The sequence below is a fragment of the Lethenteron reissneri genome, chromosome 3 (genome assembly GCF_015708825.2).
Source record: "Lethenteron reissneri isolate LAM-NWPU_2019-01 chromosome 3, ASM1570882v1, whole genome shotgun sequence".
In the NCBI taxonomy this organism is placed as follows: domain Eukaryota; kingdom Metazoa; phylum Chordata; class Hyperoartia; order Petromyzontiformes; family Petromyzontidae; genus Lethenteron; species Lethenteron reissneri.
Genome location: NC_083781.1, coordinates 1067342 through 1090049, shown reverse-complemented (window position 1 = coordinate 1090049; position 22708 = coordinate 1067342). Strand labels below are relative to the sequence as shown.

Here is a 22708-nt window from a genome sequence, read left to right as displayed (position 1 = left end):
CCCAATCCGTCCGTGCTGCCGATTCCCTGCCCCTATTAAAGTCCAAGGTTAAATCTTCCTTTTCTCCGCTGCCTACGACTGATAAATATGAACGACTGCCCTTTCGTCCCCGTTTAGCACACGTTACGCATCTTGTACATCACTACTTCTCAGCCCTTTTCGTATTCCACCACTATCTTGTCGAGTTTGCTCGATTCTCACGGCAAACGGAGCCACAAACGGAGCCACAAACTCACTGTGGGTCCGGATGGGTCGAGAGCAGGGGTCAGAAACCAGCGGCTCCACGGCGACTCTTTGGCTGCCCCTTGCAGGCATCCGTTTAAAAAAAAACTAAAAAATAATTTAACGTAAATATAATTGTTTAAATGACAGGGAATGGGTCACTATGTAATGTTTTAGTGACGACAAAATGTAGAACAAACTGTGTTGTTAAAGAATAAACTAAATAGACGCAGTTTATTCCATCACGTGTTGTCTGCTGTGCACCCGCTGCTGTGTCTGTGTACAAGTAGCTCCGTGTGTGATGGGGCGCTCAGAACTATTTTGGTCAAATGAAAAAACAAAACAACGCCTCCTCCTCTTCATCTTTGAAAAGTTGCCGAGCCCTGCTCTCGAGGCTGCTCTCCCAACTGCGCATGCGTGTTTTAGTAGTTTTTTTGGAGATTTTCTTTGAACCTATCTACGTGCCTTTACCGAAAGACCCAAAGAATATGCGCAAGCGTAACCGAGAGAGTTGAGAGGGTCGGGGAGTGGGGGCTGACGGCTGTCTGCCGTTCAGCACCGGGGTTGAGTGGTGGGGGTGGGGGGATCGGCCACTGAACGGCACGGAGGAGAGTTCGTCCCTCCCAGCCTGCAGACATTGAGGTTCTTTTCCTACAATTCCAAGAATACCGCAGCGCACCCGCTGGAAATTTTCCGCAGAACATCAGTTGTGCAGCACTTTTGTACGTAACCTTGGGATGCAGTTGCATTTCGTGCTAAATTTAAATATTGTATATATTTTTTCTTGAACCAATATAAGGTTGACATTAGAATTATATTATATTAAGCACGATTTATATCTGGTTGAAGCCTTTATGCAACCATTAGTAGATACTGCAATAGCTTACCCCTCTTCTAAATGGTAGGCTCCTGAAAGATAACAGCTGACCCCTCTTCTTAATGGCACAATCCAATTGTGAACACCGGTCGTTTAAAATGGAGCGTCCCATTGTATTCATGATGTTAGGTGTTAATAACTGAAGCAATGTGTGCAAGTTATGAAACGTCGGTGATGGTTTGTTTTTTATTTATTCAAATATAAAAATTCTAAACGGTATTCCAGGTGAACACGATGCTGTTTTGACTTTTCCACTGGTTTTTGCACACATATAAAATTCTAATGACAAGGCTCTGTTGCTCCAACACCTGCGCTTGTAGCCAATTTACCACGGCTGTAGAATATTTTCACGTTGAAAGTATCACGTCCAAAGGCAGTGCGTAAAATCTTCCATGGCACATCTCACAAGGATCCTGAACGCAATGACAGACAAAGCCTTCGCCACGATCTACAGCAAGCATCGCTGGGCTCCTGTGAGATAAACAACTGAACGAACACATCGTCAACTCGCTTCAGTTTCCCACGAGACCGCTTAAAACAAATCACTGATGTGGCCTGCAAAACTGAGCGAATGTTCCCCAGCTTCCAGACGTTCACGTTGTCTTACGCGGGAGAGGGGAGGGGTGCAAGCCAGCTCTGCGTTGGCCCCCTTCGGCGGGCCGAGTGGGGGCTTGCTTTTCCAAAAGGGAGTGGGAAGGGCTTGCGCACTTTTGCTCGGGCTGCCTTCAGAAACGGTCGCGACATCGCGGCCAAAAAGGAAGACGCGCACGCCATCGATATCGTCCCTCGATTAAAATATGAACAACAGATTTAGCAGGGGACGAGCATATGCTAAGCCAAGCTGCTTTTTGTGTTTAGTTTGTCGTCCTTCCCCCACACCTCCGATTAGCACGGTTGGCTACGTGCGGTGCGAAAGAAGTCCAACATACATACGAGCATACATTCAATAAAAACAAATTGATTGCTCCCCTACAGATTTTTTTTTTATTTTACCAGCTAAGGTTCACTGAGCTACAGAGCTCTTTTTCAGATGCGACCTGGCCACAAACGACGGCTCAACAAAGTGGCTTATGTGTAAATGTATAGCAGTAGCCAAATACTCTAAACACGTTGATTCTAAATGTGGGGCAAAAAAACAGAGGACCCAGAGAAATATCCACGAGGAGAGAGAACATACAGACTCCAAATACACAGCAGGCGTCACATGGTCGGGATCGAAGCCACGACCTCCCATTTACCAGGCAAGGTAGTTAACATCTCGCCAGCATGGGGGAGGTGGAGGCAGGACCTCTCGGGGTCCACCAGGCCGCACCGAGCTTTGGCTACCTCTGGCCAACTCCTTGGCCGGTCACAGCTGTGGAGATGATGAGGGCAGGGCCACGAAGGGGGGCGGCACAATCTCCACGATCAGCCTGGGATCAAACAGCGACGTCCACTTAATGGTAATCTGTGAAAAAAAATAGTTCTATTACGCTACAAAAAACTCAGGTAGTATTTCTCCACGCTCAAGCAAGCATCGGGACAGCATTCATCGTCATTGGAAACCCAAAACCAACAGTGGAAATTACACAATTCTATGGTGGGGCAAGTCTTTCCGAAGGACACAGTACAATAATTCAAGAATGCCGCTTATATACATAATACAGGGAGATTTAACACGTCGGCTTCCGCGACCAATATCATCCATAATCGAGGTTTTTGGGTTGTATCGCGTAAATATATCAATGTGTCGTTAAAACCCGCCACCACCCGACACAGCCAATTTACAAACTGTTTATTACTCAGTTTGCAAATGTTGTGGCTTGGCTCTCCAACACACCGGTGTGCTGTACTAGTGACGAATTGGCCACGTTCTGTTTACGTGACAACCCTTACTAGTTGGCTGCGTCGGGTGGTGGCGGGTTTTAATGACACATTTCTACATTTACGCGATATAACCCAAAAACCTCTATTATGAATACAAGTGTTTTTCACATTGTGGTATGAACCTGGCGAACCGAATTGAATTCTCGTCACGACTAACATCAGTGGTGAGTGATATCTGTACCGGTCCTAGGTAACTCCCCCGCCCCTCTTCACCAGCCCGCATTGATCAGCACGGTGAAGTATGGCCAAACAAAACCCATGACTGACACTGCGGATTGGAGGTCTTCATCGAACCGTGAATTGATAAGAGGATGATTAATTATATTACGTGCAAAACATCAACCCATTTACAGCTGGTGGGGAAGAGGGACTCCACAATTTCACCATGACACTGTATTCACATTGCAATGTTTTTGTTGAACCCAAATTTAGCAGTGGCCAAGTTTTTTTATGTAAAAATTCCCGCTTTCTTCCAACAATTTCCCCATTCTCTTTGCCGCCGCCATCGTCATCTTTGTGAGGCTGTACTGGACATCTGTGAAAAATGACTTTATATCTCATCGGATTCCTCCACAACATTCCTCCTGCAGTATAAATAAATACATATTCTGAGTGGAATGCGCTTCTCACTGTCGTTTCGCGCGTGAGGCAGGGTGCAGCCTCCGCCCTTGGAGAGTTGCCCTCGGCATCACTCTCGTACTCCAACTCGAATTTTCCACCCATCCGCTTGCCTGGAAAGTCATACGGCAAAAACAAAACATGGGACCATCTTTGTAAAACTGTAGTGACTGACTCAGAGACACTCAGAGTATGAGGCACTCTGTTTATTAACACGGCCTAACAGTTAACACTTGGTAACTACGGTTCCCAGTCAGGACAGCTGGTAGACTGCCTGACTGGCGACGCCGAGACGGTGAAGACGGAGACGACGGTGAAGACTCCAGCAGCAGCACGACGGCGATCCTCCCACTCCACACGACAGCCCCGAGCTCCCCTCCCGGGGCCCCTCTTATACCGCCAGCGTGGCCTGGCTCCGCCCACGGCCACGCCCCCCTTCTGGAAACTTCTCGCGGGTTCTCGATGTGCCCCTTCCGTAACCTTTCCCCAAGATCCCTCTCTGGTCTATCACGTGGCCTGCTGTCAGTCAGGGCTGCTGTAAGCCGCAGATCCCCTTCCCTGCCAGCAGCCAGCGCTATGCTGCTACGTGACCGATTCCATGTCACTACAAAGTACCAAACCACTAATACCCTTTGTTTGAGCGTCGCAGTGGCGAGATGTTAACTACCTTGCCTGGTATATAGGTCGTGAGTTCAATCCCGACCCTGACACCTGCTGCATATTTGGAGTTTGTATGTTCTCCCCAGTGGAGTCATTAAGAGAATGCCACTGCATGCGAGTTACCATCTGGCTACACCGGCAGGCACTAAGAGATGCCGATGAGGTGTGTCTCACCTGGCAAATCGGTGTTAATATTTGTGGAAGGAGGGGGGTGGATAAGAAGGATTTAAATCGTTAACCTGAGAAATAAAAGTAGTACAAGGATGAGCCCTTGTATATGTGGCCACCTTCTCATATCATTGTGGAGAGATGGCAATGCCATAGCGGCTGGCACACCATTATATTTATAGCGAGCTTATTTTAGAAATTACTCTTTGCATTGTGCACGTATACAATTTGCATCTCTAAGGTTTTGTACCAAATAAATCCCGACAAAAACTGTCAGTATACCACGCCGATATGACCCTCGGCCTTCTCTCTGCTCTGCAGAGGTGCCGCTGCCCGCAATGTTCGGCGTGCAAGCTTTTTCCAGCTAAATCGCCAGATCCGTTGCTTAGGTGGCGAGACGGTGGCGATGGCGTCTCCTCCCGTAGCGGAGCGCTGGCCTTACCTGCCGATGGGTCCGCCTTGACCGTAATCTCCAATTCGCGGGAGATGGGGTCGTACATCAGCACCTCCCCCTCCTGCGTGGGGCACAAAACGTGACGTGAAAATAGACACAGCGCCGTCGCCGCGACGTGGAAATGAAAACGAATGGCGGAGGCGTCACAGCAACATCGAACCCCTCTGCTCGGAAAGGCCTCATCCCATGGAGTTTCAAGATGGCTCCTTACAAGGGGTCTCCGTTTCAAATATTTCGGTCCGTTCTTTTCTATTTTTTTGCTTTTGCATGTGGGTGAAAGCTGGCGTACACAAATTAAACGCACGTCTACGACTTTGACGGTTTATTTTTAAAAAAGCACACACAGAAGCGAACCTACTTTATGTGTTGCTTTCTACAGACCACTTTAAAGTAAACTCAACTCGTGTATATGAATGCATATCCAATATTGTACACGCAGAAGCAACCTACTTGCCTACTGATTTCCACAGACCACTTTAAAGGTACAATCGATCCCACCTAAAGTCACCGCCACCTGCACATTCACACACTGTGGACTGCACTGGCAGGGGGTTCCATTATATCGCCAGACTCCGTGATAACGCCATGACAACGTGGAGTGGAACTCACTTTGTAGTCAGAGACTTCTGGGGAGTAATTGTCATTCATTTCCAACATCTGGAAGAGAATAAAAAGTACAAAAACATCACAGGAATGTATCGGCTTCAACAATTCACAACATTTTCATTTCAATTGATGTCCCGCTCTTTTGTACAGCGTCTTTATTTGCTGTTGCACTTAATCGTAATAATTTTTTTTTAATAATGCGCAGTATATGGAAAGCAGGAAATTAACAGAACCTGCAGGGTGAATGGGCCGGACAAGGGGGTAAAAGACCAGTTTAAAGAGGCCAGTTTTCAAGACAGACTTAAACATATCTAATGATTCTGATTGTCTTGTTCGCAAAGGCAAAAGCGTTCCAAAGCCTGGGAGCTGGACTGGCAAAATCCTGATCACCCCAGGGACAGAGCCTGGACCTTACAAAAAGGCGATGTGAAGATCTCATCGCTGATGTATAAAGATGGATCTGTTGCTGTAAATATTATGGGGCGAACCCCGCCCATCTCTAAACCTTTGTAATGAGAGCCATGTATGACTCACGTGGCGATCGGCTTGCCGGTCCCGCTTTGTAGCCAATGAGGGGAGAGCCCGGGAGCATGGTCTCAGCGTGATCACGGCATGTTAGCTAAGGTGATTGGCTTGGCCAATCTTGGCCTCAGCTAATGGGAAGCCGGATCAGAGGCGTGGTCCCGGGAGTTGACGGGGAGTGATCTGGAGTGTTCGACGCTGACTACTGAGGATTGGCTTAGGGGTACCACGTGACCCAGGGGTTAAGAGGAGGAGAAACGGAGGAGTCGGGAGCAGACCTGGGAACGAAGAGAGCAGGAGCCACGCGTGTACGGGGCTCTGGGTGCCACGTGAGCGGTGCGACTTCGCTGGCTGTCTGCCCACTTCCCGTTACCTGCCAGCAACGGGGAGTGTGTGTAAACTGTGGAAGTGGAAAATAAAGGACTGATTCCAGAAGCCGTCTCGAGAAGGTTTATTACATTGGTGTCAGAAGTTCTTCTGGGACCGTTTGGACGATCTTCAAGATGTCCAAGCACCTCAGAAAGAAGAATCCACCCGAGCCTCCATCGGAGGAAGTTGTCGAGACGGACGAAGATGATCTGTTGGGGGCTACAGCTCCTCTGCCGCCGGCTGCTGCTACTCTCCTCGACACCTCTCAACGCCTCTCAACGCCGACAGGGTGAAGATACGACCACCTCAGGGGCGAAGGATGGATGGCGGCTGATGGCGGAGCAGATCGAGTCATTATGCGCAATTCTGCTGAGTTTGGTGACAGCGGTGGCATCCTCACCAGCCGTGGGTCGCCAGATAGCAGGCCAGCTCAAAGCCGCGGATCGAGATCCTGCCCAGGAATCGGCGTCCGCCACTGCCGACCCGCCCAAGATGTCGGGAAGAGGCCGACATCTTGGGCGGGTCGGCAGCACCGGAGCCGTTGGGCGCCATTTTGTGCGAAGCTGCCACCACGCGGCCGCCGGACGCCATTTTGACTGCAACAGGTGGAACGCGGGAAACGAAATCGGAGACGCCCGCGGCGTCTGCCTGCCATCGCGGACATCGCCTTCCACAGATTAAGGAATTTATCGCCGGGGGCGATTGGAGTTCTTTTACGTGGTACTTCGAGTCGGCCTTCAGATCCGTGCGATGGACGGAGGCGGAGACGCTGGAAGCGCTACCTACACTGCTCGACGATGTTTCTCTGGGGGTCTTCCGCTCCATCCCGGCGTCCAAGAAGAATACGCTTCGTGATGCTTTCGCAGAGATGGCGGAGTTCTACGACCCGCCGACAGCAGCCACGAGAAAATTTATGTCACGTCGCCGAGGATCGGAGGAATCGCCTTTGGCTTATCGGGGGGCGTTGATGGCGCTGGCCATGGCCGCTTACCCCGACGCGACGGCCGATCATCTGGATCCTCTCATCCTTTCCCGTATGCTGGAGCTGTCCCAGGAGCTCAACATTTCGCTGCCGGTATGCGGCCACGAACCGCTCACATCGCGATGGGTGGCGCGCTGCCTGGACGCTAAGTTTAACATCAAGCGCTGGGACCAGATGGCGGCGTGGACGGGGAAACCCGAGATCGACGGCCCACCCTTGGGGTGGTCTCCACGACGGGTCGTCCACTGCTCCGACGACTCCGGCGACGACGAGGTGCTGGCTGCTGCTGTTCCGCACGGGATTCCGAGACGGTGGCTGCGCGACCAGCGTGGTGACTATGCAGGCCGTCCACGTGCGGGGGCCGAGTCGACCGACCACCGGCCGACGACGGCCACGTGTTTCAAGTGCGGCCGACGAGGCCATTTCGCCCACGACTGCCGCTGCCGACCTCTGCCTTCGCCACTTCCGCCGAGGGGGCCTCCATCTCCTCCACCGGGCGCGGAGCCGCGACACCCTCGGGCGAGTACCCCACAAATCAGACACCCGGCACCCGGCAGGTCGTGTCACATCATTCATCCACTCGCACTCATAGTTGCACTTCTGATGATAATTGTCATTCTTCTGCATCATTTCCACGCTCTACTACACAATGGAAAAAAATTGGCTCGTAGGGTTGTGGCTGCGGCATCGGGCTCATCGACGGTACGGGGTACCATCGAGGGCATCGACGTCCAGTATTTTGGTGGACACTGGCGCATCTGCCACCATCATTTCCGATGTTATTTTTCATCTTTTGTCTATTCCCACATCGCGAATACGTCGGGTTAATGACGCGTGTGTAGCCGCAAATGGGGGTAGCATGGGTATCTGCGGTCAGGTCGATGTGTGTATCGCTATCGGGAATATTACCGCTAAGGGATCCGTGTTGATCTCGCGCTCGCTAGCCGTCCCATGCTTGCTAGGCACAGATTTCTTGCGCCGAATGCCACTAAAGATACGGGTCGACCAGGATTGTTTGGAAATGCCGGGGGGTCGTAGGATGTCGTTCCTGCCTTCCCTGCTGGCCAGTTCGCCTCCGGGTAACACAGTTACCGCCATGGTCGCTGCTACGGTAGAAGTCCCATCAGGCGCACAAATGCTCATTCCGCTGCGTTACCGGAAACCCCTTCAAGTTAAAAAGGGTGCAATGGGCGTGCTATTATCCCCGTCTAATTCGGTGGCTAAATCTTTTTCCTTGGCGGCAGCCCAAACGATCGTACGGCCAGGTCAGGCACCGTTCATACAGGTGTTGAATGGGGGGCCGGACCGGGTTGTTGTCCCGGCGGGATCGGTGTTGGCTCACGCCACTACCAATTTCGTCACTTTTGACAAAAAACCGCACGCCCGAATACCCACTGGTGGACCTCCACGCGATCGTTCACAGGAACGGTGGATCGCGGACTTGTGCGGGGAAAATTGATCCTTGTCGAACGAGCAAAGAACTGCTTTGCATTCATTATTGTTACGGTACGCTGATGTTTTCAGCAAAAATGATTTGGATCTCGGCCGCACGTCACTTTTGTCACACCATATTGACACCGGTGCGACACCTCCCATCTGTATGCATCCGCATCGCATGAGCCCGGCAGAAAGGGAACATGTGCGCGGCGCAGTGGACGAGATGTTGGCGGCGGATATTATTTTGCCGTCCAACAGCCCTTGGGGTGCGCCCGTGGTTCTGGTTAAGAAAAAGGATGGTGGGACAAGGTTTTGTGTAGATTTCCGCCGGTTAAATAAGATTTCCGTGGCGGACGCGTACCCTTTACCAAGGATGGATGACTCATTGGACGCTTTATCGGGTGCTAAATTCTTTTCCACCCTCGATCTGTCCTCGGGCTTTTGGCAGCTTCCCCTCGATGACGCGTCAAAACCCAAGACGGCATTCCGCACGCCACAAGGTCTCTTTGAGTTTAATCGGTTGCCTATGGGCTTGAATGCGGCTCCGGCGACGTTTCAACGACTCATGGAATTGGTACTGGCTGGATTACAGTGGGAAACGTGCCTCATATTTAGACAATATCATCGTTTTTAGCCGCACGTTGGAGGAACACCTCCAACGCCTGGAGACGGTCTTTCAAAGAATGCGGTCGGCTGACCTAAAGTTTAAACCTAAGAAATGCCACCTTTTGCAACACTCCGTCCGTTACTTGGGTCATATCGTCAGTTCGGATGGCGTGTCCACTGACCCTCAGAAAACGCAATGTGTCGGAGAGTGACCCACACCCACTTCGGTGGGCGATGTTCGGCGGTTTATTGGGTTCGCATCCTATTATCGCCACTTCGTTAAGAACTTTGCAACATTGGCTAAACCATTGCATGTTCTGACGGGCAAAAATCAAAGGTTTAAATGGGGCCCGGAGGAGGAAAGCTCTTTTCACTCGCTTCGGGATCACCTCGCCACGGCGCCTACGCTCAATTACCCAGACTTTTCCCAGCCGTTCATCCTTGACACGGATGCTAGCGATATCACAACGTAAAGACGGGGTTGAGCGAGTGGTTGCGTAAGGCAGCAGGGTTCTGTCCCCTGCAGAAACACGATATTGCGTAACGAGGCGGGAACTTTTGGCAATTGTGCATTTTGTCCGCCTGTACCGGCCGTACCTATATGGAAGGAAATTCCTCGTTCGCACTGATCACGCGGCTTTGCAATACTCCTTAAAATTGGACCATCAGGCCAATTGGCTCGGTGGTTGGAATCATTACAGGCATTTTCCTTCGATATTACGTACCGTAAGGGTGCCCGCCACGCTAACGCAGACGCGCTCTCCAGGCTACCACCTGTTCCCCCGTGCACTTGTCTGACGGGTATGCACCGCTGCTCGGCGCCGCTCACCTCGCCCTGTCCGGTTATGGGGGCGATAGCGAACGAGGCCAACCAGGAGGTGTCAGTGGACACTGATGATACCCTACAGCTGCCGCACTCGGTCTGGCTACGCGAGCAGGAGGCCGATACTTCGCTGGCTCCGCTGCGGAAATTGATCGGGAAACAAAAAGCTCAGTTAGCGGGATGGAAGTGGCGGATGTTCCGAGGCCAGGCGGGACTATTGATGTGTATCGATGGGTTGCCTGACCGACCACGCTTGGTCGTGCCTACTTCCCTTCGCTATGACCTGCTTCGCGCTCTGCACGCTGACAAATTGATGCACCTCGGCGTGCAGAAGACTTTGGCCGCGATGCAAAAAGATTTCTTCTGGCCCGGCATGATGGCAGACGTTAATGACTTTGTCCGCTCATGCCATGATTGTGTGAAGAGGAAACCGCCTCGGAAACAGTATGTGCCGCCATTACGTTCCATTGAGGTGTCCCGCATCAACGAATTGGTTGCTCTGGACATTCTCGGCCCGTTCCCTCCATCGGCTAGGGGCAATAAATACCTTCTGGTCGGAGTAGAATATTTTTCTCGATGGCCGATGGCCTGGCCTCTGCCCGACCAAACGGCCGCGTCCATCACTGATGCTTTCTTGAACGGGTACGTCATGGATAAGGGGGCACCCGACAGGTTGCTCACAGATCAGGGACGCAACTTCTCCTCCAAATTGCTCAAGGAGGTTTGCGAGGCGCTGGGCACAAAGAAGATCCGCACTTCCCTGTACCATCCGCAAACGGATGGCATGGTGGAACGATTCAACCGCACCCTCTCGGCTATGCTTTGTCACACGGTGAGTGAAAAGCAAACCGATTGGGACTTGCACATACCGAGCATCTTAGCGGCATACCGCATGGTTCCACACGCGTCCACGGGATATTCACCATTTTTTCTGATGTATGGCCGTGAGAACGTACCACCCATTGATGTGCAACTGGGTACGCCGAGTAAACAACGGTCCCGTTCCTTGCCTGATCACGTACGGGACTCGCTTGAACGGGTTACAGAGGCGCGAGAGGCCGCCAGATGTGCGACGGCCCGTGCGCAGGCAAGGAACAAGAGGTATGCGCGTCGATCGCGTACTCACATGCCCTGGTCGGTGGGCGACCTGGCATGGCTCCACTGCCCTCAGGTGCCGGTGGGCACATCCCCTAAACTGCACAGGCCTTGGCGGGGGCCTGTGACGTTGGTGGACATTCGGAATCCACAGAGTGTTCGCGTCCAGTACGGAAAACGTCGGTGGTACGTCCATTCATCGCGACTTAAACCCTATGTTAGTACGCGTGTTGATCCCTCATCTCCACTTGTTGACCTGCCGGGATCTGCTGTGACGAATACGCCGCTTGCCTCGCCCGTTGATCCCCAGTGGGACTGTTGTTGTACCCCCTGCAGATGAACAGGTTTTGAGGGCTGATGAAGCCCCCGCTGTCCCCCCTCCAATGGGACCTGCCCTGGACATGACCGAAAACGAACAATCTTCTTCTTCATGCCTACCACCTCCTGTCGAACCGGCGGCAAGGCGACCGTGCGCAGGAAGCGGAGAGGGTCCCGCGTCGCGTACGCAATCTAAATCTCTCCCGTTTCGTTAGCGTCTGATTGTCTTGCTGTCCCTTCCCTGTCGTTACCGCGCTGCAGGGGCGCCCTAATGTATGTCTGGTTGTTCATGAGTGATTCTGTTTTTAAGTGTTGTTCGGCGCATTGACGCCATTTCACCCTTTATTGTTAAATGTGCCTTGGCGCCCTAATAAGCAATTTTATGGAATCGGCTAATCACCCTTTTCCCAGCCGAGACGGCTGATTTTTTTCACCGGGGGGGGGGGGGGGGGGGTGGTGATGTAATGAGAGCCATGTATGACTCACGTGGCGATCGGCTTGCCGGTCCCGCTTTGTAGCCAATGAGGGGAGAGCCCGGGAGCATGGCCTCGGCGTGATCACGGCATGTTAGCTAAGGTGATTGGCTTGGCCGATCTTGGCCTCAGCTAATGGGAAGCCGGATCAGAGGCGTGGTCCCGGGAGTTGACGGGGAGTAATCTGGAGTATTCGACGCTGACTACTGAGGATTGGCTTAGGGGTACCACGTGACCCAGGGGTTAAGAGGGGGAGAGACGGAGGAGTCGGGAGCAGACCTGGGAACGAAGAGAGCAGGAGCCATGCGCGTACGGGGCTCTGAGTGCCACGTGAGCGGTGCGACTTCGCTGGCTGTCTACCCACTTCCCGTTGCCTGCCAGCAACGGGGAGTGTGTGTAAACTGTGGAAGTGGAAAATAAAGGACTGATTCCAGAAGCCGTCTCGAGAAGGTTTATTACACCTTTATACACAGCTTGCCCTCATATGGCTAATCCCCCTGTTCCTGATGACCGCTTGTGTTTTGATCGAAACGTCGTGATATTTTATTCACTTTATTTTTATTATTTTGTTATTATTTTTTCTATCTACGTGACTTTACTGAAAGAACCATAGAATACGGCATCAAGAAGTAATAGAAAGGGACTGAAGTATAAATGCTTTAGTCTGCAAGACAAATCCAAACTTTTTGATAGAATCGATGCAGGGTGTGTGTCAATGCGTATGGTGTGTGAAGAGTTTTGGAAAACAAATTTGGAAAACAAAAACTATTAGGGCAGGAGGCACTGGGGACATAATTCGGAATATTGGATAATTCGGCAAGGTCAGATCCCCATGTGTCAAATTAACAAGGGTTTAGTAAAGTATATTTATTGCCATCACCTTGAAAGCGATGTGGTCCCCTGCCCGTGGAGGTCCATCCAAGGTAGGAAGTGCAGAGTAATCCCTCTTGACCACCTCCACGGCATTCTGGACGGTGCACACAGACCACACGGCGGAGGTGACCGTGGCAGCGACAGCACCTTGCTACTCGCTTTCACACGCAGCTCCAATACCTTTTGGGTATCTCCGAACAAAAGGACTCGGTCAAACGGACAACTGTGTGGACTTTAATATAAAATCTTTATATTTGAATGTGTAAACAAACATGCTAGACTACTGTTAAAATGCAATTTGTGAGTCTAACACCGCTTTGTGAGTCTCACACCGAAACAGGAGAAATTCTCCACAATTCTGTATGTCGCCTGACGAGGCTGGTTGTAATTACCGGCCAAACATCAAAGTACTGGAATGTCGTAGGTTGAACTAGTAACTAATGGCCATGTTTTGTTAACGTGACAAACGTTACTAATTGGCTGTGTCGGGTGGTGGCGGGTTTAACGGCACATTTATACTTACACCACTGTTGCCTCTGGTTTCTGGTGGGCTAGGCCCCGAACCCAGTACCACCACAACGCCTTCCTTACCCACCTATTGCACGACTGCCAAACTCCATATCAACTGGAAAAAATCATGACCTCCATCCTGAACACACTTTGCTGGGCAGAATGTATGCCTCAGCTTCCTTGTAACATCCTGGCGACATGAACACCAAATCAGCACAAGCTTTCCAATAAAAGTGTTTGCAAGCGTGTATGTTCTTCAGGAACACAACTTCCACGTTACAGGAGAACAGACTGTATATTGAACATCTTGCGCACCGTACGCAGCCAACCGTGCCAATTGGAGGTGTGGGGGAAGGACAACAAACTAATCGCATAAAGCAGTTTTTTTTTTATCGGCCGATCCTTGACTCAGATCCCCAGGCATCTCCACCTCTTTCTCACTATGACACAGTCAGTCAGTATATCTCAGGCGAGGCCCATTGAGCTCAGCTCTCTTTTAATGGCTCTCTCCATTGGGTCCTCTGGACCTCCAAAGCACACCTCCCCCCATGCCCCCATGTCTGTTTATTATCATGCCGTGCGTCACACTGTATCAGGGTTCGGCAACCTGCGGCTCCAGAGCCGCATGCGGCTCTTTAAGGACTGCTGTTTCGTGACGTTATTTATGAAGGGCCACTGTCTCGTGCTCACATTGCATTGCGGCTCTTGATATATTCAGCTTTTTTTTTTTACAGAATTCGAAAAAAATGCTCTGCTTGTTATTTTGGTTGCCGACCCCTGAACTATGCCAAACAGCCTCCAGTGGCTTTGTTTAGTTGTGCTATTTATTAATACTATAGGCATCTAATGGATACAACCCCCGAGTAAATGAATGAATTCACATTATTGGGGTTTGCAATTCTATGCAATAATCTATCAATTAGTTTTTTGCTTCTTGTCCCGTTGGAGTTGTTTTGTTTTTCCTGTCTAGTTTGTATCGCTGTGTTTGTACTATTATCAAATGATCTGCGAGCATCTTAAATTATTTATTTTTTAATAATCAATTCTGACACGTGTGATTTGATGCATGTATCAAGAACCTCGGAAATAATTTTCATCCTTGCATTGAATGCTGGATGATAAACAACTTATATATTTATATCCAAAGTAGTTAGCCCGGACATTTAGTTCTTGGGTGGTGGATTGCTTCAATACTTCTGTTGAATTTTTCGGAGTTTTCAGCATTTCGCTATGTTGGTTGATGGTCGGTGTTTCCACAACTTTAACAACGAAGGTTAAAGAGTGGCCACGTTATGCAGTGTTTGTAAATGATGGCGGCACCTGCACTACGGTGGAGGCGTTGGTGTAGACATCTCCAGCTCCACTCTCTCTGCTCAGCTCCTTGCTGGGCAACACTTCCGGCTCTGAGGAAAACGCGTCGAAGCGCAAGTGACTGCGGCACTGAGCAGCGCTCTCCCCCACTGCCCCTCGGCCCCGACCGCCCCTCCAGCCTCTCCCTCGCCCGGGGAAAGGCTCATCGTTGGGCATCCCAGATGTCCCATCTTCATGCCGGCTCGGGTACGGAGTGCCAGGAAACGTTCCACAACTCCTGCATTCGAAAGAATACAGTCCAGTTAAGTACACGTTTAAAAGTGTACGCATGCTCCAACTACTGGACATCTGTCGACCTACTGCACATCTGAGAAAAAGAGCTTTCTAACTCATCGGATTCCTCCAGTATAAATAAATATTCTGATTCTGAAACAAGTATTAACATGGCACTCTCCCTCACTAAGTAGCCAGTGGTGGAAAGTCTAAATTCCCAAGGCGAGAGGCACTCTCCGAATCACAAGCACTGATGCCTTTTCATAAGGTGATCCATATTTTACTGACGCAGAGGGGTGTACAAGAGCTAAACTCATTCCCGACCAGCAAGTGACCTCACAACCGTGTGAATGCGAGAGCCGAGCGTTGTGCCAGTGACACCTGGCTGGATATTAAACACCTACACGTACCACACTCGAGACTACACTGGTGTATCTGCAAACAGTTATGCAGAAAAAAATATGATGACTCAAAACTTTCGTGACTGCAGGAATTCAAAATAATAATGATTATTTTTCTATCTCTGTGACTTTACCAAAAGAACCAAATAATAGAAAAACACATAAAAAAGCCACAAATTGCACACTAAGAATAAGTAATACTAGCCTTATTCTAGCGACTCATAACACGTACATTGTCTTTGCTTTGCTTTCTATTTGCTTCTATGGGTTGCTTTGTACAGCATCTAGAAAGTCCCTTCGTATTTAGAAGTTATATGTTAATATTAGGATTTTTTTGTTTTAAGTAAAAAGCCACGGCACCTTCCAATTCCACGGTTCCCTGCTCCATTCCACTTCCTCTGGCCCCTTCCCAGTCCAGACGTGGCTCCCTGGGCATCATCCTCTACTTCACATGGTGAATTTTCGCGCTGCGTGTTCTTCCCCCCTCTCCTCCCCGACACATTCATGGGCGTCGGCCCCACTGCGGGTTCAGCTTCCTTTCCACTCGACGCGTCTTCACTGCTGCTGCTGCCCGATTCGGCCGAGCCGTCCCCTTTCGAGGACTTCTCTGCAATGCTGCTCTTGGCGACGGCCGAAGGAGCTGCTGCAGATCTTGTTCCCGAATGTGGGCGAACCGTATTGTCGGCAGGACTGTTTAGTTTATTTCCCTTGTCATTCTCATCGCTGTCGGAGCTGGAGTCAGTTTCTTCCACTGGTTTCCCGGCCTTCCGTTGTTGCGTGGGAATCTGCACAGTTGCATGCATCCCACCGTTGGTGACCTTTCGTTTCCCTTTACCTTGTCTTGCACGTCCAGCACCTACCGTTTTATTTTTTGCGGCTTTAGATCCACTGCCTGATTTATCACTTTGGACACCATCGTCGCCATCATCACCTGAGCTCAAAGATAAGCTGCTTTTCGACTTCTGCTTGCTCACTGTAACTGCAACCTTTGATTTTGTGCTTGCTGCAGCTTTTGACGAAGTCCGTTTTCTTTCCTTTGTAAACAAAGCAGAACCGTTTTGTTGGGAATCAAATGCTTTCCTTTTCTCCTTTTTATCATTTGCCTGCACTCTGGTTTCAGATTTCCGGGAAACTTTATTTTTCTGGCGAACCTTCGTCGTTGAATTCTCGTGCTCAGAACCATCTTCATGCTCATCCTTCTCACTGCTGGAACTCACAGCTTTCCCGTGGCCTTTATTCAATTTATCCAATTTCGCTTTGACTTTACTTGTCTCAAATGCCTGTCTGGCATTGACTGTATCATCATCATTAACCTCTTCAGCTTTCTTCTTCTTTCTCTTCTTTGCTGGTGAGATTGAATTCACGTGGTTTTCTTGTAGGTCCTCTTGGTCCTTGGGAGACTCCGTTTCCCGTTTATTTTTCTTTTTACGCTTTCTGACGTTGTTGTGGACAGAGTCGCTTCCATCGCTGTCACCTTCAACGTGGCAGCTCTTCCTTTTCTTGCAAGATGGCAGCGACTGGCTCTCACCACTAGATGGGCACAAGTCCAGAAGTTCTGTCTGCCGCACACTGGATAAAAACAACAACACACACGAACTCAGAAACGAGGATAACCGACCCACCAATGAAACAGTGGCAACAGAATACTACATATGAGGTGGTGACGGTAATGGGAGGCCTTCAACCAGCAGTGGATAGAGCATGGCTGCTGGTGATTGTCAATGCACTGCTGGACGAGAGCCCTGCCAAACCGTGCCGGTTTTGCGAGTGACCAGGCTCTACCACGTTGGTCCCTTATGGTTCGTGTTGACGTAGAGCACAGATGTGGCAGCACAGGACTGCACAACATCTTCTGCACTGCCCTCTGCTGCCCGCATACTGGTCCACACCCAGTGTTTATTTTATTATCGTGTTCCCTTAAACCAGGCATGTCCAAAGTCCGGCCCACGGGCCAATCACGGCCCGCAGTCAGATTTCACACGGCCCGCAGCTTCGGTCTTATAAATCATAAAACTTTAAAGATGTAATTCCTCCTTTGACCACACGGTGTCAACACCATTCTAATTCTATCTGGCTCTGCATCCGTGCCGCGAACCCTTCTCGAGTCATTTCTGCCATGGCGACTGCAAAAAAAGAAATGCGGTCATTCGCTAAGAAAAAGCTGAGCTTATTCGGATCCACATATTTGTGTGAGCAAACATTCTCAGTCATGAACTTAAACAAGAACCGATTGAGGTCAAGGATGAGCGACTCCCACTTGCGTGACATTTTACGCATCTCAACCACTGCCCTCAAGCCAGACCTGGTCTCTTTACTAAAATCTAGATCTCAGTATCACCCTTCTCATTAGTGTCAGCAAGTTATCTGTTCCTTGATCAATCTGAAATTGAGTGTTTTGAACGGTAACATCTGTCACTATTAACAGTGAAAAGCCTAAAGCACACTAATGCACTTGGAATTATGGCACTTGTTTTATTAAACTCTTGAATAAGATTTGGTTATAACTGTTGATGTTATGTACCTGTAGATGTGACACAAACTATTGCTTTCTGAAAGATCTTGTAAAAGACAAGGGCAAAATTCACTTGTTTTAAAGGTTTATGATAACAGATCACTTTGCATTACTTATAACTCCTGTTTAAAATGTTCATGAGGCAAAGATATTTAACTCATGGAAATTTAAGGTATTCTATACAGTTTGTTCAATGTTATCTGACTGAATGAAAGGCAGAATTGTGTTTTTAGAGTTGTTCACGTCTGCCTGAGTGGCTTATATTTGGTTACATTGTCATTTGAAAAATAAAGGTAATTGTGACAATGAAAATTGTTTTATAACAGTGTGTATTTTCACGTAACTTTTGTGGTTAAAACAAATGTCAGAAGGAACTATTGGCCCCCGAGCATCTTCACTTTATCAAATGTGGCCCTCTTTGCAAAAGGTTTGGACACCCCTGCCTTAAACGGTTTAGATTTCATGGGACCTCCTTTGCTAGTAGCAAAATATGAGAATAGGTTTTCCCCTTTTTTTCTGGCAACAAAACAGGTGCTGAGATGTTAAAACACCAAACTGAAACCTTTTACAAGGAATCATGTCTGCATTAACCACAATACTTGTGGCCAGAATGCAAACAAAAAACATACTCCGATAATATATGCATTGTCTTTGAAACTGATTGGTCCACACCAGAGACAGCTTTCTTTTGAGCCTAGTCTCAACCTAGTCTCAAAACGATGTTAGACCAGAGGACGCCTTTTGAGACGAGGCTCAAAAGAAAGCTGTCTGATTCCTTTTAAAATGTTTGAGTTTGGTGTTTTAACATCTCAACACCTGTTTTGTTGCTAGAAAAAAGGGGAAAACCTATTCTCACGTTTTATATTTCTTTGAAAAATGTGAAACGTCGTTTATAAAAAAGCATTTCAATTACAGAATCGTCAAAAATGTGTTCATTGTAAAAGAAAATGAAATGCTTTTACTGATGTCCAGATCAAGTACCCCGACAGCGATCTCTCCTAGATTCCTGTCTGGTAATGGTGCATGCCCAGACTGCTGCGGTCATCAGGCCGCAAAGGTGAGAACTGCCAACAGCAGCGGGGAGACCCCCCCCATGAGGCTCATCGCTGGGACACCACGGTCACCGTGGACCACTCCGGCCTAAAACTAAAAACAATGTCCTTCCAGAAAAGCCTCACGGGAGTCCCAAAGGATCGCTTGACCCATTCCGGTTGAAACGCACATTTAGCTTCGTGCGTGCGGAAACCGGAGAAAACCCGCTCGGGCGAGTAGACAACTCAAAGGTCTACACAGACTGGGTTCAGGAAGCCATCTATCCAGCCCTTGCTTCAAAAGACTGGCTCAACAATCCTGACAGTTTGAACACGTCGGAGACTACCACCTGGTCGTATCTACAGATATCTCATACGAGCACGACGGCTCCCATCTCTGCGTGATCCAGGAACCATGCCCGGCTTGTGTGTGGCTACGGGGGTATGGTCTGCAAGGGTGGAGAGCCAGTGAAGTCTGTGAGAGTGAGATCCCTCGAGCGTGAGGTCCCATGGGAATGAGACCAGGGTACCATGTCACCAAACTCTGGTGACAGACAGAGGTCCAATGAAACTTGCCCCCCCCCCCAGCACCTCTGATTAGCACGGTTGGCTACGTATGGTGAAAAAAAAGTTCAACATATATACAAAGGGACAGTGAGGTCCCAGTAGGGGCCGGTCAGAATGTGACAACAGCTAACAATACAAAAACATGGTGAGAGTGCAACGTATTGGAAAGGTAAACAAATTACTTTAAAATATATACAAATAAAACTAAACTATTGCTATCTTACCATGTAAAGCCCACTGAACTATTAGCTTATTTTTTAGAAGCGACCTGACCACAAATGATAGCTCAACGAAGTGGCTTATCAAGTGAAAATTCATAGCAACAAATTAATATCAATAATTTCTACGCATGTTTCTAAATAGTCAAGTTTTTGTGTTTGTTATCCTTCCACAGCACCTCCGATTCGTACGGTTGGCTGTGTATGGTGCGAAAGAAGTTCAACATACAGTCGATCATCGATCAACTGGATGTAGATCGATGATCGACTTAGGGGGGTTAGGGAGTGCCGGATTTTCAAAAACGCCAGGTAATCATATCAGTATTTAAAATAACGTATTTTTGCACATTCTTGAATAACAAGTTTTTAGGTGTTGTGTAAAATTTTTTGTCTTTTAATTTTGTTTACCATATGAAGTTGGCCTAAATAAACATACAAAGACGAAAAATATATCTACTGTAAAAAGTTACTGTATTTACTGGACTGTGCTTACCACTCGAATCTCGAAGACTTGCATGGGATGATCATAGGGGGCTCGAAATGGAGGTGGTTATTCAGAGTCTGAATCAAACTCAATCAGCTGTGATGCAGGTTCGCCGGATCGGCCGAGGACCGGCGGATAATGTTGGAAGAAGTGGGTAGCAGCTTCCCTTCGATTTTTTATTTTCTTTATGCAAGCCACCCACTTTTATTGAGCACATCAAATTTGATTAATTCTGTGGTCAAAATAATTGATTTTCTACTTTTGAGTGCAAATAAAAGTGTACATTGAAAAGCTTGTTTATTACCTCATTATTTTGTGTGTGAACATCTTCACGTCTGCTTTATTGCCAGAAGAGCTAAAGTCTATTCTATTTTCCCCCCATTAATTTTGATACTGCCAAAAATGTCCCATGCATACATACACGCATGCAAAACACTACGCCAGTGTTTATCATTGCAAGGGGCCCGCGGACCAAATGTGTAAGCGGCCTCCCCTTGCAGGCGGTGCCGTGTGTGGCGTAACCCCTCTCACGCCGATGATGTCTTATCGGCGAAAGTGTCCCACAACTCTGGACAGATGAGCTGAACTCACTGGACCGTGTCTCCGTCGCGCACGAGCCCCACGGGCTCGGCGTGCGGCAGCAGGCAGCCCTGCACGAACAGCGACAGCCCCACGCGCCCGCCGAGCCCGAAGCGCTGGCGGATGAGGCACGCGAGGTCGGCCACCACGCGGCAGCGGCCGGGCTCCAGCGCCAGCCAGCACAGCCTCTCGCCCGCGGCCTCGGGCGGCGCGTACTCGAAGGAAACCTTGAGGCGGATCGGCGGCCGAGGGAACGTCCCGGGAGATGGGTCCAGCGGGCAGTCCCACGACATCACGGGGCCCTGCAGGTGACGATCACGACGATGATGATGATGATGCTGTGGGGAGCGGTGGTGCAGTGGTTAGTGCGCAAGCGCTACGAACTCAAGATACCCGAGTTCGATTCCGGCTCACGGCCAACACCAGTGACGACTATCTGAAGCGGTTCTGGGCCTCCCCTAGGTTGACTCCGCCTCAAATGAGTACCTGGTGCGATGTGCTCGCGAACAACACTTGCCCCTACAGTCTAAGGTTATACGAGGTGTCTTCGTCTATTTGGTGATGCTACAACTGCTGATGTTGCTACTCTAGGCTACCGCAGGGGTCAGCAACCACAATAAGAGCCGCGAGGCGGTGGCGGTCCTTCACAAAGAGCAGTCGCTAAGCAGTCCGCAGGCTGCGGAGCCGAAGCTACCTGATGCGTGTAGATCGATATCGATTCGTACGCGCACGACCCACTCGCAGGACCGCGTGTAAAGCATCGATCAGTGGGAACTCGCGACCCGCAGTCCTCACGGCTCTTAAAAGACTCGAGCCGTGACCTCGAAACGCCTGCCAATTCTGGTGTAAAGATGATGGCTCTGGCTGTAACATCATCATCATCTCGCTGCTATGCTACAGCAGTTCCTGATTACTTCTGCTGCTGACCCCGCTACCAATGTGATGTGTCGCTGTCTCTCTGTCTCTGTGTCGCTGTCTCTCTGAGCTGTAGTCGCTGTCTCTCTGTGTTATTGTCTCTGTGTCTCTGAGCTGTAGTTGCTACCTCTGTGATGCTGTATCTGTGTCTCTGTGATGCTGTCTCCGTGCTGTAGTCGCTACCTCTGTGTTGTTGTCTCCGTGCTGTGTCGCTGTCTCTGTGTTGTTGTCTCTGTGTTGTTGTCTCTGTGTTGTTGTCTCCGTGCTGTGTCGCTGTCTCTGTGTTGTTGTCTCTGTGTTGTTGTCTCCGTGCTGTGTCGCTGTCTCTGTGTTGTTGTCTCTGTGTTGTCTCCGTGCTGTGTCGCTGTCTCTGTGTTGTTGTCTCTGTGTTGCTGTCTCCGTGCTGTGTCGCTGTCTCTGCTGTTGTCTCTGTGCTGTCTCCGTGCTGTGTCGCTGTCTCAGCTGTTGTCTCTGTGCTGTCTCCGTGCTGTGTCGCTGTCTCTGCTGTTGTCTCTGTGCTGTCTCCGTGCTGTGTCGCTGTCTCTGCTGTTGTCTCTGTGCTGTCTCCGTGCTGTGTCGCTGTCTCTGCTGTTGTCTCTGTGCTGTCTCCGTGCTGTGTCGCTGTCTCTGCTGTTGTCTCTGTGCTGTCTCCGTGCTGTGTCGCTGTCTCTGTGTTGTCTCTGTGTTGCTGTCTCCGTGCTGTGTCGCTGTCTCTGCTGTTGTCTCTGTGCTGTCTCCGTGCTGTGTCGCTGTCTCTGCTGTTGTCTCTGTGCTGTCTCCGTGCTGTGTCGCTGTCTCTGCTGTAGTCGCGGCGTCGCAAGGCCGCAGCTCCACGTGGGCCGCGCAGCTTCCTGTCCGCGAGGCTGTTTCCGGTGAGAAATCCGCGGCAGCCAACCACAAAGGAAATCCGCAGAAGCTCTCCCAACTCTCCACTCGGA

General features: G+C 49.7%; 1 protein-coding gene across 2 annotated transcripts; it reads right to left on the bottom strand.

The window, feature by feature from the left end:
- Positions 1-1257: 1257 nt before the first annotated feature.
- Positions 1258-22088, bottom strand: COIL (coilin). 2 transcript variants are annotated; one of them, XM_061555219.1, is made up of 9 exons: positions 21954-22088; positions 20868-21193; positions 15825-17033; positions 14800-15067; positions 12977-13063; positions 5475-5522; positions 4854-4926; positions 3596-3696; positions 1258-2546 (listed from the first exon to the last, which is right to left on the bottom strand). In XM_061555219.1, exons 2-9 carry the CDS (start codon positions 21146-21148, stop codon positions 2448-2450), a joined length of 2166 nt encoding a protein of 721 aa, XP_061411203.1. In that variant the 5' UTR covers positions 21149-21193; positions 21954-22088; the 3' UTR covers positions 1258-2447. The 2 variants fall into 2 exon arrangements, with proteins under 2 accessions (XP_061411203.1, XP_061411195.1); XM_061555211.1 differs by having other exon boundaries at positions 20868-21157; positions 21954-22076.
- Positions 22089-22708: the final 620 nt, after the last annotated feature.

Bases quoted from the DNA above. Each gene is read 5' to 3' on its own strand.
- COIL (XM_061555219.1), bottom strand. From the start codon at position 21,148: ATGTCGTGGGACTGCCCGCTGGACCCATCTCCCGGGACGTTCCCTCGG. The intron at 5,523-12,976 runs GTGATGGCAATA...ATTCTCTTCCAG, and splicing joins GGGACCACATCGCTTTCAAG to ATGTTGGAAATGAATGACAA. The intron at 3,697-4,853 runs GTAAGGCCAGCG...ATGACTTTCCAG, and splicing joins CAAGGCGGACCCATCGGCAG to GCAAGCGGATGGGTGGAAAA.